The 16986-nt window shown below is 41.1% G+C and overlaps 1 protein-coding gene across 2 annotated transcripts; it reads right to left on the bottom strand.

The window, feature by feature from the left end:
* Positions 1–10119: 10119 nt before the first annotated feature.
* LOC147621749 (glutathione S-transferase U22-like) lies at positions 10120–11686 on the bottom strand. Of its 2 annotated transcripts, none has more exons than XM_086823588.1 (3): positions 11317–11686; positions 10854–11218; positions 10120–10657 (listed from the first exon to the last, which is right to left on the bottom strand). In XM_086823588.1, the coding sequence occupies exons 1-3, from the start codon at positions 11591–11593 to the stop codon at positions 10259–10261; spliced, it is 1041 nt and encodes a 346-aa protein (XP_086679714.1). In that variant the 5' UTR covers positions 11594–11686; the 3' UTR covers positions 10120–10258. The 2 variants fall into 2 exon arrangements, with proteins under 2 accessions (XP_086679714.1, XP_086679715.1); XM_086823589.1 differs by having other exon boundaries at positions 10854–11215.
* Between the last annotated feature and the right edge of the window lie 5300 nt (positions 11687–16986).

Raw genomic sequence — 16986 nt, 5'->3', positions numbered from 1 at the left:
CTACCAATACATGTCGCATCATATATGCCCACAATGGATAGTTGGTGCCATCCAACTTATCCTCAGCAGCCAACATGCGGAATACATCATTGTTGTCAGCCATGGCCAATGACTGTACTACTAGATGTAAATGCTGTCTGTAAGAGGTAAACCTGTATAAAATCGACCTGTGCTATGTAGCACAGCCCAAAACAGACGAATGGGCACCTGTCCTGCAGATTTTAATCTTGACAGAAAATCTGCACAGTAGGACGATTTTGCCTGCGCAGTACTTGGAATGCAAAAACGGAGGGCGAAATGACTTCAGATCAAAATTCTGAAACGAACCAGCCAAACGGAGGGCTCTCCCACGGCATATACTAACCTGCAGACGCTCGTGAAACCTCGTCGCAATCCGAGGAGATGAAGCGGCAGGTGCCGGTGATGCTGCCCGGGAGGAGGAAGCCTGCTCTGATACCAATTGTTAGAATTAGGGTTGCAGGAATGCACACACAACTTCAAGAAGATGAGGAAGCTTGAGCACAACACAGTAGTGTATTATGAGTGCCAAAAATGAAAGATAACAAGCCCTAGAAGATTATGGGCGTATATACAATGCACGGGGGAAAAAACCTCCTAGTGAGGGAAAAAGTGCCCCGGCGGTCCTAAGTGTGTTCACACACATCACTACTATAATATGGTAACAAGATCTTGTGCTAAGTGAGGATCAAGCTATATATATATATATATATATATATATATATCCCATACACCCAATTGTACTGAACTCTAGATCTTCGTGTAGTTTTCTCACGGGCTCCTCAATCTAATGAAACACACTAACATAAATTCTTTTATTGCTCCCCTCCCTAAAACACAATAAAGCCTTTGATTGGATGTTCCGGCATGGGTGGGTAGAAGCTTGGGATACACACCAGCACCTTCTCCTCCATAATAGTTCCTAGAGGAAGACCTACATGCACTTCATGATTTCTTTATAACTAAAAACCACCACCACCTTCCGATGATAGAGACATAAGAGAGAAGAATAAGAGGACAAAACCCACCCAGTGTTTAGTCCCATAGCATCTTATTTATCTAGTATACATGATCTTTATTCGAGGAGACCGGCTTGAAGCAAGAGAGCTTGGGTAGTTGATTCAACCAAATCCATCTGGTCGAACGTAGCAAAAAACTCAAGGCTAGCCAACCCATGGCTTGTTTATTTGCCTAGAATATGCATCGCCATGTATATGATCACCCATGCTTACAAATGATGAAGCAAGAGCATTTAGTACAGTCACGGGGCAACTATGAGGAAATCCATATAGACACTGATGGTGGTTAGGTTCTAGTGGATGCTTACAAATGGTGGTTAGGTTCTAGTGGATGCTTACAAATGATGGAAGTGAAGCATTTAGTAGAGTCAAGGGGATGTTATGAGGAAATCCATGCGGACATTGATGGTGGCTAGGTTCTAGTGGACAACTTTGGTATCTAGTCTCTAGAGGGTGCCATTCTTGGCACTACAAGAATGGTCTATACATAGCGACCCTCATATAAATATGAAGAAAATAGCGAGGGTCACTTTCGTGGATGCTTATGTGACCTTTAAAATGCAGTTGTGTATGCCACCATAGTAGCGACCCTTGCAAACTGGAAATGAGTGGTTTATGCATCGAACTTGCGATGCATAAGCCACTTTTTTTTGGGTCGTTTATGCATCGTGAATCTTTAAAAAAACTAAAACGTGTTCATTTTCTTCGCCCGTTTCACGCGCACTGTAGCAGCTTCAAACGTTTGATTCCACGCTCACGGCGGTGCGCACTTCGTCTCTCAATCCAAGCTCATGGCGGCCAGGTAAGGTGTGTGTTGTTGGGGTATCGATTGCACCAAAAGGAAAGGCACAGTGTTAGGGAGTGTAGGTTGTGATTATTCTCAGGGTATCTTATTCTAGAGTCATTCTGGCTCTTGACTCACAATTTTGTCCCTCCTCTGTTGGCTGAATCAACTTGGAGATATGTTTTACAAGAATGGTGCACAAAAGCTTCTTGGCGTAATGATCACGATTGGTGAGGCTGTTGCCTATGTGCTTTCGGGCATGTATGGTGATGTGAGGGATTTGGGTGCTGGTAATGCCATTCTTATCATTGTACATCTGTTCTTTGCTGGAATCATTGTGATCTGCTTGGACGAACTTCTGCAGAAGGGATATGGCTTGGGTTTGGGCATCTCTCTGTTCATTACCACCAACATCTGGTAAATTTTACTTGGGTTGAGTTTGTGAGCTTTACTATCACACGTGCAACATGATGCTCACGTGCCTTTGCTACCATCTCTGCAGTGAAAACATCATTTGGAAGGCTTTCAGTCCAACTACGATTAACAGTGGCCGTGGTGCCAAGTTTGAAGGGGCTGTAATTGCCTTGTTCCACTTGTTAATCACCCGCACAAACAAAGTTGGGGCTCTTACGGAAGCCTTCTATAGGCAAAATCTTCCAAATGTGACAAACTTGCTAGCAACAGTACTCGTTTTCCTCATTGTCATTTACTTTCAGGGGTTTCAAGTTGTTTTGCCAGTACGGTCCAAGAATGCTCGAGGGCAGCAGGGGTCCTACCCGATCAAACTGTTTTATACCTCTACCTACAACAATAGAAGAAGCATGTCGCTCTTATTGGTATGTACTTGGGTGAAGAGCGAGCATGTGCTTCCTTACTGGGACAGCATGGTAGTTAAGCGTAGTTTTTAAGGAATTTTCCAAGGTAGCTTGTCCCGACAGCAGCAGGCCAACAGCCTTTTGGACTGGCCAACCAGCTCCCTTCCTCACATTGTGGCAGCCTTGCAAGTAGATCACGTGGCCTGGAGGCACACAATTGAAATCTCCAAGAAGATGATAGGTAATCTAGATATCAATATCTTTTGATTCCTTTTACCACTATATCTCCCTATAAAACTCTAATTTTATAAAGAGCACTTCCTGCAAGTTTTTGAGGATGGATTCATTGTCAGCCCTAGATACCCTCATCGGAAAATCACATGCCATATTATCATCGGCCAATAAAGAGTATCATCGCACTATGTGTAGATTGAATCAGATTGAATTTGGTAGAGCAAAGGGCATTACTTGAGAGGCATAGTTATGCAAGGTACACAGTTAAGGGAGGTGCAGATTGAGAAGCATTATATGTTCAAATGCGCACCCTATTATTTGATTCAAGGGAGATTCCATTGTCTCAAGATGGATTCAACCCTCTCTCATAGGTTATACACTATAAGGAAAAGATGTGCTTAGGTCTGTACTTACTAGAGATTTAACACCATCATGAGGTTGTGCTAGGATAGTACCTATGGAGTTAGATCCAATGAGATGCTTCTCATGTTTCCATTACATACGTCTTTCGATTATATATGCTGTCATTGGTTGTCAACCAGGCTCCATAAGGATAGAGGAGTCATAGAGATCATCATACTCGATCGTAGACTCCTTTAGCCTCCACTTGTGCAAGTAGTTCTTACTCCTATTTTGGCACCACTAACAATGTCGCACCATAAGAGGCTCAATATGTTTTTGATACTCTGAAAGAGGACTTCCATCAATCTCGCCAGGATTGGAGCAAGCCTATTCCTCAGGTTACTTATAAATTGCAGCTACCATCTCTGGTATAGCCGCTTAAGAAGCTTGCACAAACTGCGGTCATTATCTTCTTTCTGGGAAAGATACCATCTGCCAATCATGTTGCGCAATGGATTCAGTCTATCCTTGGTGGCTCTTTTGTGGAGGGGGTGTACTTTGCCTCCCGTGGGTTTTATGAAGTTCACCTCATCGATGCCTTGCAGAAGCAACATGTGCTTGAATTTTCTCCTTTATTTTATGGCAGGAAAATGGTACATGCTATGCCATGGTTCCCTAATAAGGACTATCAAAGTCTCATATGACATCATTGTCCTATCTAGGTGGAGGTGGTTAATTTCCCAGACTATATGCGAGAAGAATTGCCAGGACTGGCCGCTGCACTAGGCCAAGTTATCTGCCCCCCTCGCCCTGCTGGGAATCGTAATAGATTTTGTTTTGTGGGACACAGATACCCCTACCCTCCCCTCCATTGCAGTCGAGGTTGAAGGTTTGGCAATGGGCCAAAAGTACTTTGAATTGAAATGGGAATTTTGTAGGTGCTTGTTTTTCATGCCATAAGTACGGGCATCTGGCCTCTGAATGCCCTACTATCTTGCATCCCCCTCCAGCCACTGCTATACCTTCTCCCTTGGTTCAGCCCACTCATAAGCAAGAGACTATTGGGTCCAAGAACTTGGATAAAAATGCCTCCAAAGTTGGGAAAGTGGCTTCGCAAATGCTAGCCATAGCTAAAGGCAAGGACAAAGGTAAAGAGAAAGAGAAGGCCCCTGATAATGATGGTTTTTTACAGCCCAAGAGGGCTGCAGCCCTTCCTTCCCTGGGTCAAAGGATAGCCCTTCCTCAGACTCACAAACACGAATGTGTTTTTTGAGAACTCCAACCCAATTGAGAAGAACCGGGGGAGTGGCTAAGGTAGAGGCTTGGCATGGAGTAGGAGTAGATGCATTCTAGTAGCGAGATTGAAGGGGTCTTTGCCTCAACACCCTTAAGCACTCTTTGGTTGTATATTCTTGGTCTCCTCCTTTGTATATATCCTCATGCTTGACAAACTCCATTGTGTCACTCTTAATGTACAGGGCCTCTGCAATCCTTCTAAGTGGAGGCTAGTGTGGAATCATGTTTTAACCAGGCAGCCGGACATTCTCTGTTTGCAAGAACATAACCAACATTCTATGGCTGGCCAAGCTGGCTATTTTGGGGGCTATGATATCCACTATGCAGGTACTAAGAATTTCTCAAGTCTTTACATATTGGTCAGACATGAACTGCAGCCCCAGCTTGCCTTCAATGATTGTGATGGCAGATGGATGGTGATTCAATGTGATGTCAATGGTGATATTTGGGAATTTGCCTCTATTTATGCCTTGCAAACTTCTGCTTCCAGAGCTTCCATGTGGTATGCCATTGCTTCTTACCCATGGCGATCTTGTGCTCTTCTTGGCAGAGACTTTAATAACTCTCCCATGCCATCAGACAACACTACTCATAGATCTCATATGATCCCTTCTAAAAAGCGATCATAGGAAGAGTTACTTACCACGACACATGCACAAGATTTATGGACAGCCATGCACACTGGAATAGTGGGTTACACCTATCATCATAATGCCTTTACTAACTACAAGGCTCGAGGATAGATCGTATTTACTGCATGCTCAACAATATACAGATTTCAGTCTTCATATTGAGGTTGATCACTCTCTTGGTCTCTCTGACCATGCTCCTTTATGGCTGAATATTCAGTTTGGCAGCCCTGGGATGACAATAAAGGATACCTGCAGCATGCACAATCTCAACAATTGATCCGATATGCCATAATTCCTCTTACAGCCCATGTCCATTATGACTGTAATTTTGCATGGCAATGCCTTGTGGACAGGCTTCAGCATGCTATTCATGAATATGGGAGTAATTTCATGCCTGACTGGAGAGCTAAAGTTCAGCATGCCAAAGCAATAGTTCAGTCCTTGACTGCACATTCCCAATTGCAGCCCCTCTCCTCTCAACAAATGGACACTCTCTCTCAGTCAACATCTCTCTTACAAGCTAATGACCGATGGAAATTGGCCAAGTGGTAGGTTCGGGCAAGGATGACTCAATTCATGGATAAAGGCTGCTCTTCAAAATCTTTCTTTCAAGGGCTACATGCTTCCAGGAGGAATGCTTTTCTTATTTTCAGAAACTGTTTGCACCCCCTGCTACCACTTCTTTGCACGAATTACAAGCTCGGGATACTCTTTTATAGCATGTTCTTCCCATTCTCAACCCACAGGAAGCTCTCAAACTTGATATGCCTTTCACTGATGTGGAGCTTGATGATGCCTTGTCCCATCTCAGCATTGGTAAGGCACCAGGGTATGATGGCCTCACGGTGGAATTTTTCTTACACTTTTGGGAAGACCTTAAAGGTGTTATCCTGCAAATGATTAATGAGGCTTGGCATATAGGAGTACTCCCCCAATCATGGAAGCATGGCATAGTTAAACTCATCCCCAAGCGGAATTTGTGTGAGCATCTCATGGATTGGAGGCCCATCACATTGATGCCTCTTGCAAGTGCTTTATGAGGGTCTGCATCCCTTGCAATATGGCTTTGTTAATATTGGCAATGCTCTCATGGCTATTGAATATGCAAAATATTATGACCAAGATGTTTTTATTATGCAAGTGGACTTTGCTAAAGCTTTTGACACGACCAACTGGGATTTTATCTCACAGACAATGGCTCAGATCGGATTCGGGCCAAAAATGGCTAATGTATAGACAAGAGAGAGAGAGAGAAGAGATGTGAAACCCTAAGTCATTGTATACACTACCAATAGTTGCTATATAAATGATTATGATCATATGTATACACTAATATCTAATTTGGTATGTTGTATGCAAAAGGTTACTCTCAAGTTATCTCCCACATGTGCATGGTGCTAACGTAAACGAAAGACATGATAACTACTCTATCCTTTTGATTCACAACTTCTTTGGCAATCCACATCTACTTGAAATCTTTCCAACTTTCCTACTCTTGGCTCCATATATTTGGCTCCAAATTTCCTAGCCTTAGCTCTATATATTTGGTTCAAATGGATGATTTTGAGAATGGAATCTCATGCACATATATTCTTGCATATTTTTATATACATAAGAGCTGGATACGCCATGTAGACTGAATGCCAACTGCACCAGTTAGTGGGAGGTTCACACCATCATAGGCTACTCACATACGCTCCTCTTCTATGAACAAGATGCTTCTACTTTCATCTCTTATAGTTGTGCACAATAATGTAGGTGACCAAATATACTTCTAATATTTTGGCTAACCTTACATGCTTGGCTACATTTTCCCATAAGGTGTCTTCTCTTCCATGAACATCATCGTGTGTCATTCTAGATGTTGAGCTCTAATTGTATATGGCATCCATGGTTTCTTGGGTATATCCTTATCAAGATGGCACGTTGATTGATGAAGTGATCTCCAATAATTATTTGCACATGAGTTTTGGTTGTTGGCTAACCTTACATGCTTGGCTACATTTTCCCACAAGGTGTCTTCTCTTCCATGAACATCATCGTGTGTCATTCTAGATGTTGAGCTCTAATTGTATATGGCATCCATGGTTTCCTGGGTATATCCTTATCAAGATGGTACGTTGATTGATGAAGTGATCTCCAATAATTATTTGCACATGAGTTTTGGCTTCAATAAACAATTGACTATATAGATGATATCGTCATGTTGTTAGAACATTCTATAATGGATGCACAACATTGAGAGGACATTGCACTATCTCCTTGGGGGTCGAGAGGGTTATTCCGAGAGTCCAATGTGGATGAGAATCAAAAACTTTATTGACATTATGGGTAGGTGAGTTACCATTGGGGAAGTGAGAAGGTAATAATCTAGTGGTTAGAGGATAGTGACGTGGTATGTGAAACCCAACATATATGCCAAAGAAGAGAAAGTTTCAAGGTGGGCAATAAACAATATTCACATATATGTTGTAACTTTCCTTTCTTCCATTCATGAGTCTTTGGCACATTGTAGAAACAAAGGCAGTAGCTTTTGTTGTGGATTAGAGCTTAGAAAAGAGAATACACAATCCAACAATAGTTGCAACTTGCATATTTATGAAGCTGATCATGGTATGTGGAAATAACAAGACATTATGTTGTGACATGAACTCCACTGTGGAGGGGCAGTTCTATGTAAGGTTAGCACGTGAGTTCAATAGAAGGGGGTTTTTTCTCTTGTAGAGTTATAGAAAAATTACATACATAAGGGGATTTTAACTAAAATGGTGAAAATCTTGGTACCAAAGGGGCACTTTTATTGTAAAAAAGTGTTATAGAAGGAGTGTTTTTAAAATTAAAAAATCTGTAAAAGTAGGGTTTTTTTTCAATACCCCTTAAATGCATGTGCTACATAGGGGGTTAATAGAGTGACTCCCCCCCCCCTTCAAGGACATGAACAACAACGTAGATTTATGAAGTTGATCTTTTACGTGATACTAATGAGGTATTATGTTACGACATGAACATAGGCCCAATGGATGGGGTGAATGATGCATGGCTAATTGTTGGCTAAGCCAACATCTCTTGATGATTGTTGCAAATTAGCCATCGAATTGGAGGATAACATGCTTGAGTTACCACAACCTAATTATGCTATGAGCCAAACAAGCATGACAACTTGGGAAAGACAATGACCTTAGATGAGTTAAGCAGTGTGCTTCTAGATAAGATAAAGCTAAAGGAGGTGAAGGATATGCCCATGAGCCAACATCTATATCCCCAATGAGAGTTGGTATGGTGCTAAATATGTCGACAAAATCACACGAGAATTAAGTGACCTCAATCGATGCCTCACCCATTGATGTACTGCATGCATTGTATGCAACTTGGGAACCATCATACAAGTATGTGTAGGTAACCACATCAGAAAAAACAACTACAGGTATCTCAAGTACCTTAGTTTCCTTATACATGGCAATACTTAGCTTTACCTACACATCTTGGGCAAGGGCATGCTCTAGGGAAAAATTTCTCCTATGTGCAAAACTAGGAAAGGACAATGTATAGAGTACCCAAAGTGCCTATACTGCCACCTGTCCTACCACCACAACCACTAGAACCTCACATAATGTCAATTAAACATATGATCATTGAAGAGTTGCCATAAAAACGGGAATATGCACAATGTTGGCAAAGCATGGAGGAGTTAAATGACATTTGGGAGGTAGCCCCTGAGTTTTTTTAAATGCAAGGGAAAACACTAGTGCCAATGTTCCAAACTGCAATGAAATGGAAGGGCAAGGAAATTAATGCCACAATAAGGAGAGCCCCACAGCTAGAATGCTATCACTGCCCTAATGACCTCACCATGTGGGTGAGTGCCCTCACAAAGTCAATGTAATGAACTCACAAAATACTCAAGTCAGTACATACCTAAGATTGAGTTGTGTAAAATATAGAGTTGACTAACTAATCAATGAATCTTCTTAATATAGAGGAATTAGAGAGTCTTCACCAACAACCACTAATCCAACCACGGGACTCCGAATAATTGTGGTGCAATCAAGGCCTCTGGGGTTCACCCAAAAATATGTAAGTATACCATGTGAGTTCAAGTGAAGGGGTTATTTAATAGGTAAATTTACAAAAATACAATTATATAACAGGTTTTTTTAATCACATTTGAAAAAAAATACCGTAAGCCAATAAAGAAAAAGGGTTCATTTTATTCATGAAAAATTCAAATACCCCTTGAACACATGTTATAATGTGCACGTAAAATATCATTGCCATTTTTGATCATAAATAATCGTCATGCGCCATGCGTCAATAAATTTTTGCGAGTGCGACGCTCTTCTTTTGTCCCCGATGGTTGTCTTTGGCCATTTTGAAACCTTCATTCTGAACATAAGAAAACTAACTACTTCTAAACTCATGTTGACATTTCACACATAAGATAGTGATTCATGTATAAAAAAGGCTTTATCAAAAAATCACTACTTCTATACTCATTGTAATGTTTCAAACATGAGAAATTAATTTTGTGCATGAAGAGGCTTTAACATGTAATAAAATTGATATTTTAAAACTCATATTTATGTGTTATACATGAGAATTAAGTCTTGTATAGGAAAAAGCTCTCGCGTAACAAAACACGTTATAAGACAATGAGCAACTTTAGCGCCTGTGAAAAGCTTGGAGAGAGGACATTCTTAATGAACAAGTGATAAGCTTTACTTGTAATTTTGTACATGCCAAAGATTATTGTGAATATATTTGACTAAGTTCTTTAATGTGTGTGAGCGGATTACTTTATGATAACTTCCTCACTTTCATATAATGTACATATATTAAATGTAAGCTCACATGTATTATTTTTTTGGAAAGTATATATTATATTATAAAAGGGTTATTACATCATGACCATCCTTTCATCTCTCAATGGACTGAATACTGAGTTTGTCTGGTCTTGAAATCATCAGATGTATATGGGTAACTTTTGAAGATCAAAGGAATCTCACATATATTATTATTCAAAGTATGAATGAGCTTTTTTAACGCATTATTTTCTAAAGTTATTGCTCAGGTGTCAATCAGGCTCAAAGAAAGGGTTTAGAAGAGGATTTGATTACACAATTACATGTAGTTGGTGTTCCAGTCTTCGAAGTCCCGGCGACAACGGCTTGCCCGGGCACGTTCCACGAGCGGCTGCAGCTTCGGAATGGTCTTCTTTACGCTGAGCTCTTGTGCGACGGCCTCCATCCATGCATGGAGGCATGGGCACTTGTTGGGGCCAGGGATCTTGAAGGTGGAGATCACCTCCAACACCCTCAGCCACTGCAGAAAGCCCACGAAAGTGATATCCATGAGGCCCATGTGATCGCCGTGGAAAAGATGCCCCTGCCCCCGTGCTCCTGCATCATGGGCCATTTTCAGGGCACCCTCTATGTGAAACAAGTGCCGGATGGTCTTATCGATTGCTATGCGCTGCTTCTCTCCATCGGTCACCAGAATGTCGTGGGCGTCCGGGCAAAACTGTGTCATCATCATGCATTTATGATCAGATCAGCGATGCATGTCACGGCCACGGTACTACCACAACTAATTCCTTAATTACACAACGCAGCAGCTGCTGCAGCACTACACAGATATATAATATATTCATACTCGTACTCGCACACATCATATTGATCGCACATGCATGCAGCCAGCCAAAATATTGATCATTCACCTGAGTATCCACAAAGTCCGACCAAAATCGAGCCTGCGCGCGATCCCACGCTGAGGCCGGCATGAGATCGCCTCTCGTACCAGGATGGGAGGCTGGCCATTGCTCGTCAATGTACTCTACGATGATACGAGACTCGGCCAAGGCCTTGCCGTTGTGGATCAAGACCGGTATCTTCTTGTGGACGGGGTTCGATGTGATCACCTCAGGGCTGAAGCTCCTCAGCACCTCCTCCACATACTCGAATTCCAGCCCCTTTTCGTGCAGCGCTAGTAACACGCGCATGCCGAATGGGCTTGCCCACGTAGTTAGCACCCTCAATCGATCTTTGGTTGCAGCTTCCTCGTCCTGCCCGGGCGCAGCTGCTGCTGCCAATTACGACAAGCAAATGTATTCGACACACTTATATAAGTACTGTAATAACAAACAGATTTTCTACACGTAAAAACAGCGACAGCTCGCTTACATTCTCTGTACTGCTGCGGCAGCAACGTCCCATTAAATGGCGGCGCTGAGACGCAGCTGCGGACTGCGTCGCGCCTGGTTGTACGAGGTAATGTACTGTGGAGGTTCGAAGGAGCGCACTGGCGATTCAGCAGCTGCTTAAACACGGCCATCTCCGCACACGATCTCGTGCCTAATCTCGTCATGGATGTTGGGTACTGAGGAAGCTCTAGTCTTGTCCTGCCAGACGGTTGAAGAAGCAAGAGTTGCAAGCTAGCAGAAGCAGCGTAGTGTGCCATCCTCTCCTATATACTAGTGCCCTCTCGAGACTAGTGTCTCTGTGATCTCTCTTTCACACACACTCACACTCACTCTCTCTCAATCTCTCTCGCTCACTCACACTCTACTACAACTGCCCGGTTGATCAGTTGCGGTATATATACACCTCTTGGCGGAGCAGCGCGTTTGAAAGAATTTCCGTAATATAATATAATAATATATTATATTATTTTACACAATTTATCCGTAAAGAAATATAATAATATGGGGCTATTTTCTATGACGACTCTCTTTTTAAATCGTAACGTATTTTCAGCACCTAACTTGGAATATTGAGCTAGACGTAAAAGATGGTTTATTAGAGAAACCCATGCACTCTATTACACAATTCATCGCTACTTAAACACATAATAATAATAATAATATGGGGCTATTTTGTCGTGAAACATTCCTCAACCAGCCTTCCTTGGAATTCAAAATTCAAGGCCTACAAAGGCGTACAACTTGACATGGAAATCCTTCCGAAAGTCTTTTAAAGTTTGGTTGGGCTTTGGAGTCCACTAAAAGCTTGAAATTTCAGCACTCACCCCATGTTTCCTCAACTTGTGGTAGGACCACATCGTTTGAATTTGTAACCCTACCTTGGACCGCATTTAAAGGCCTAGAGAATACCTTGGCCTTCTTTCTTTTATTTGTAAAGATGGGTTTGCATTAAAGTTTAAAACTTGTAGGTTCAAAATTTGAGCAATGCTCTCACATTTATTTTATTTGCCGTAGGACCATCGTGAACCTTTGAGCTATTCTTTCACATTTCACTATCCAATATCCTCTATTATTTATGGTTGCTTTGACAACAAGCCTTACTAGGATAGGGTTATGATGACTTATCTAACAAAGCAAAACTATTGAGTGGGGAATCTTGTGAAGGATATGCTTTATTCTTTGCCATATGGATGATTCTCAAAAAGAAGAATGAGATGGAAGAAAATCAAGTATTTGATTACATTACATGTAGTTGGTGTTCTAATCTTCGAAGTTGCCTGCCGTGACAACGGCTTGCTTGGGCACGTTCCACGAGCAGCTATAGCTACAGATCAATGGTCTTCTTTACACTACGCTCGTGTGAGATGGCCATGCATGCAGGCATGGGCACTTCCTGGAGCGAGGGATCTTGAAGAAGGTGATCACCTCCAACACCCTCAGCCCACCGCGGGCTTGCGGAAGTGATATCCATATGATTACTTATCCAAATAATTTCTATAGAAGATGGATGAGCACATCGAGGAAATGTGGCCAAGCTTCAAGGAAGAGCCTAGACATTTAAGACTTGGATTGGGTATGGATGATGTTAATCCTTTTGGAATCAAGAGCACCTCATATAGTATATGGCCAGTGGTAGTGGTGAACTGTCAAGGCTAAAATGAGACATTCTAGGGATAATCAATCAAAAAGCAGTCACCTAGTAAAGGGAAAGTAAGAAAGACCACAAAGGATGACGAGGTGGGAGTTATGAGCACCTCTTTATCCTACTGTCTAGAGGGTCTAGACATGAGTAATTTGTTTATGATACTTAAGAACATCTTAGGGCACAAATTTTAATTAAAGAAGAATTAAAGATGGCCAAACAACACTTGACAAGAAGGTAGAAATGGAAGATGTTGTAAAGAGGCTTAAGATTGAAAGATATTATTATTTATCTTAGGCACTTTTAATCAAGTTTAAGTGAATATGCACCTACAAAGGACAAGTATACATCTTGGATGTTGACTTCAAGAAAATGTATAATGATGTATGTGATGAGTGGGCAAGTACTAAACTCAATAAGGCAAAGAAGTCAATTTATTTGCCTTAAATATTTAATTTCTTTACCTTTAATAGTTGTTTTTTAGGCGATCAATAAATTCAAGGAGGTACACAATACATTTTCCATGCAAGAGTCATGCCATGGGAGGTATATTTAATTTCTTTACCTTTAATAGTTGTTTTTTAGGCGATCAATAAATTCAAGGAGGTACACAATACATTTTCCATGCAAGAGTCATGCCGTGGGAGGTATGTGAGGTAGGTGAGTAATTCCAACGATGGTTCTAAACATACGACTGGTTAGAGGCTTATGACACATTTTCATACCTCAAAATTTATATAAAAATCTAATAGCCGCTTACATGTTTACTTAATTATTACATAGCCATGGTTACATGTTTATTTAATGATTTTGCCTTGGAGCACATAAAGTATCCTCCAATCCATAGGTCAAGGGGAATGGACCTAATTAGAGTCTTTTTTTAAGAAGGCTAATGATGGGGCACATGAAGACGATATATTCCTCCACTGATATACCCATTAGTAAATTTCCCTCTAACTACTAGATTAATACCTTCTCAACCCACTCCTAACTCTCTTGCCTCCACTAACGTACCCAGCAGTAAATTTCCCTCTACCACCACCACCTTTCGATGATATAGACATAAGAGAGACAAAGAAGAGGACAAAACCTACCCAGTGTTTAGCCCCATAGCATCTTAATTATCTAGTATACATGATCTTTTAGTCGAGGAGCCCAGCTTTATGCAAGAGAGCTTGGGCAGTTGATTCAACCAAATCCATTTGGTCGAATGTGGCAAGAAACTCAAGCCTTAGCCAAGTTTATTTGCCTAGAATATGAATCGTCAAATATATGATCACCCATGCTTACAAATGATGGAAGCAAGAGCATTTAGTACAGTCACGGGGCAACTATGAAGAACAAACACTGATGGTGGCTAGGTTCTAGTGGATGCTTACAAACGATGGAAGTGAGAGCATTTAGTAGAGTCAAGGAGAAGTTATGAGGAAATCCATGCGGACACTGATGGTGGCTAGGTTCTAGTGGTCAACTTTGCCATCTGGCTTAGAGGGTGCCATTCCTTGCCATATACGAATATGCTGACATCTATAGGACATCCCCATGGCACCTTTAGATTGACCCCTTGTATGTGTTGAGACTGTCAATAGACAAAGACACTTTATTCTCACCACAATGCATAGCTTGTTTATTAGCCCTATATTATTTTTTCTTGTGTGGCTTTTGCATGGATTTATTTTTTTCCCCATGCTCGGACGCTGAGAAGTTTTTTCTTGGAAAATGGACATCCTCTGCCCTTAGCCCCAATATCACTTTACATTATATTTTGGTGTATATTCTAACAAAGTTGCAAGATAATCTAGGGTGGTTTATGAAAGGATATGGTTAGCATAACTCCATGTTTATACCACTTATAAAGTAGGGTCCCTCCAACTGTTCTTTGCCGAGCAGTTGATCAATAGTCTAATAAGTGACTAGTTGGTACATACAACATTATATATCTTGCAAAGAGGGTTTACAAAGTCGTGCCCATGAGCACAAGACATGACCCTAAACTAGATGGTGCCATCGGTTCTTTCGGAAGCATAACCATTAACTACATGGGACTTGACAAGTTCTCCCTTGAACTTGAGATCACAACATGCTCAAGGCCCATCAAAAAAGAGGTTAGGAGTACTAGCATGGAAGCTAATGCCCATTTGGCACCCTAGGGTAAATGGTTAATGTGACATGCTACTTGGAGATTCACATAGGGTTTAGGGTTAAGGATCATGTGATTATGCCCCATGTGACAACCTTTAAATAATATCTTACCAAGGAAAGAGTTTGTCAAGGCCCTTATCACCCTTCCTTTCCCTCTTTAATGGAAGCTGATCCTGGTATGTGGAAATAATGAGAAATTATGTTGTGACATGAACTTCACCGGGGAGGGGGGTTCACTCAAAAATATGTAAGGTTAGCACGTGAGTTCAATAGAAGGGGTTTTTTTCTCTTGTGGAGTTATAGAAAGTTTACATACATAATGGGATTTTAACTAAAATGGTGAAGATCTTGGTACCAAAAGGGTACTTTTATTGTTAAAAGTGTTATAGAAGGAGTGTTTTTAAAATTAAAAAATCCATAAAAGAAGGGGTTTTTTTTAATACCCCTTGAATGCATGTGCTACATAGGGGGTTAATAGAGTGACTCCCCCCCCCTGTGAGGACATGAACAACAACGTAGATTTATGAAGTTAATCATTTACGTGATAATAATGAGGTATTATGTTGCGACATGAAGATAGGCCCAATGGATAAGGTGAATGATGCATGGCTAATTGTTGGCTAAGCCAACATCGCTTGATGATTGTTGCAAATTAGCCATCAAATACAGAGGATAACATACTTGAGTTACCATAACCTAATTATGCTAAATCATATGTATGTCACATTTGTGAGCCAGACAAGCATAACCTAGGAAAGATAATGACCTTAAGTGAGTTAAGCAGTGTGCTTCTAGATAAGATAAAGCTAAAGGAGGTGAAGGATATGCCCATGAACCAACATCTATATCCCCAATGAGAGTTGGTATGGTGCTAAATATGCCAACAAAATCACACGAGAATGAAGTGTCCTTAATCAATGCCTCACCCATTGATATACTGCATGCATTGTATGCAACTTGGGAACCATGATACAAGTATGTGTAGGTACCCACATCAGAAAAAACAACTATAGGTATCTCAAGTACCTTAGTTTCCTTCTACACGGCAATACTTAGCTTTACCTATACAGCTTGGGCAAGGCATGCTCTAGGGAAAAATTTCTCCTATGTGCAAAACTAGGAAAGGACAATGTATAGAGTACCCAAAGTGCCTATATTGCCACCTGTCCTACCACCACAACCACCAGAACCTCACATAATGTCAATTAAACATATGATCATTGAAGCGTTGCCATAAAAAAGGGAATATGCATGGGAATGTTGGCAAAGCATGGAGGAGTTAAATGACATTTGGGAGGTAGCCTCCCTGAGTTTTTTTAAATGTAAGGGAAAACACTAGTGCCAATGTTCCAGACTACAATGAAATGGAAGGGCAAGGAAATTAATGCCACAATAAGGAGAGCCCCACAACTACAATGCTATCACTACCAATGACCTCACCATGTGGTTGAGTGCCCTCACAAAGCCAATGTAATAAACTCAAAAAATACTCAAGTCAGTACCACACCTAAGATTGAGTTGTGTAAAATGTAGAGTTGACCATCTAATCAAGGAATCTCCTTATTATAGAGGAATTAGAGAGTCTTCACCAACAACCACTAATCCAACCAAGGGATGATTGGGGTGCAATCAAGGCCTATGGGGTTCACCTAAAAATATGTAAGTATACCATGTGAGTTCAAATGAAGGGGTTACTTAATAGGTAAATTTACTAAAATACAGTTACATAAGGGGTTTTTTAAATCACATTTGAAAAAAAAACAATAATTCCATAAAGAAAAAGGGTTCATTTTATTCATGAAAAATTCAGATACCCCTCTGCGCACTAGATTCTCGATTGTTGGGTGGCCAGTGAAAGCAGCTCCC

This window comes from Cibotium barometz, chromosome 29, assembly GCF_041138505.1.
Source record: "Cibotium barometz isolate CiBa-2024 chromosome 29, ASM4113850v1, whole genome shotgun sequence".
Taxonomy (NCBI): Eukaryota; Viridiplantae; Streptophyta; class Polypodiopsida; order Cyatheales; family Cibotiaceae; genus Cibotium; species Cibotium barometz.
The sequence above is the reverse complement of the archived record's forward strand: the minus strand, read 5'-3'. Positions and strand labels throughout refer to the sequence as shown.

Excerpts from the sequence above, each read along its gene's own strand:
- LOC147621749 (XM_086823588.1), bottom strand. The coding sequence starts at position 11,593 with ATGGCACACTACGCTGCTTCTGCTAGCTTGCAACTCTTGCTTCTTCAA. Across the intron at positions 11,219-11,316 it reads GCCGCAGCAGTACAGAGAAT|CAGCAGCTGCGCCCGGGCAG; the intron begins GTAAGCGAGCTG and ends CGTAATTGGCAG. Across the intron at positions 10,658-10,853 it reads CGGACTTTGTGGATACTCAG|TTTTGCCCGGACGCCCACGA; the intron begins GTGAATGATCAA and ends ATGATGACACAG.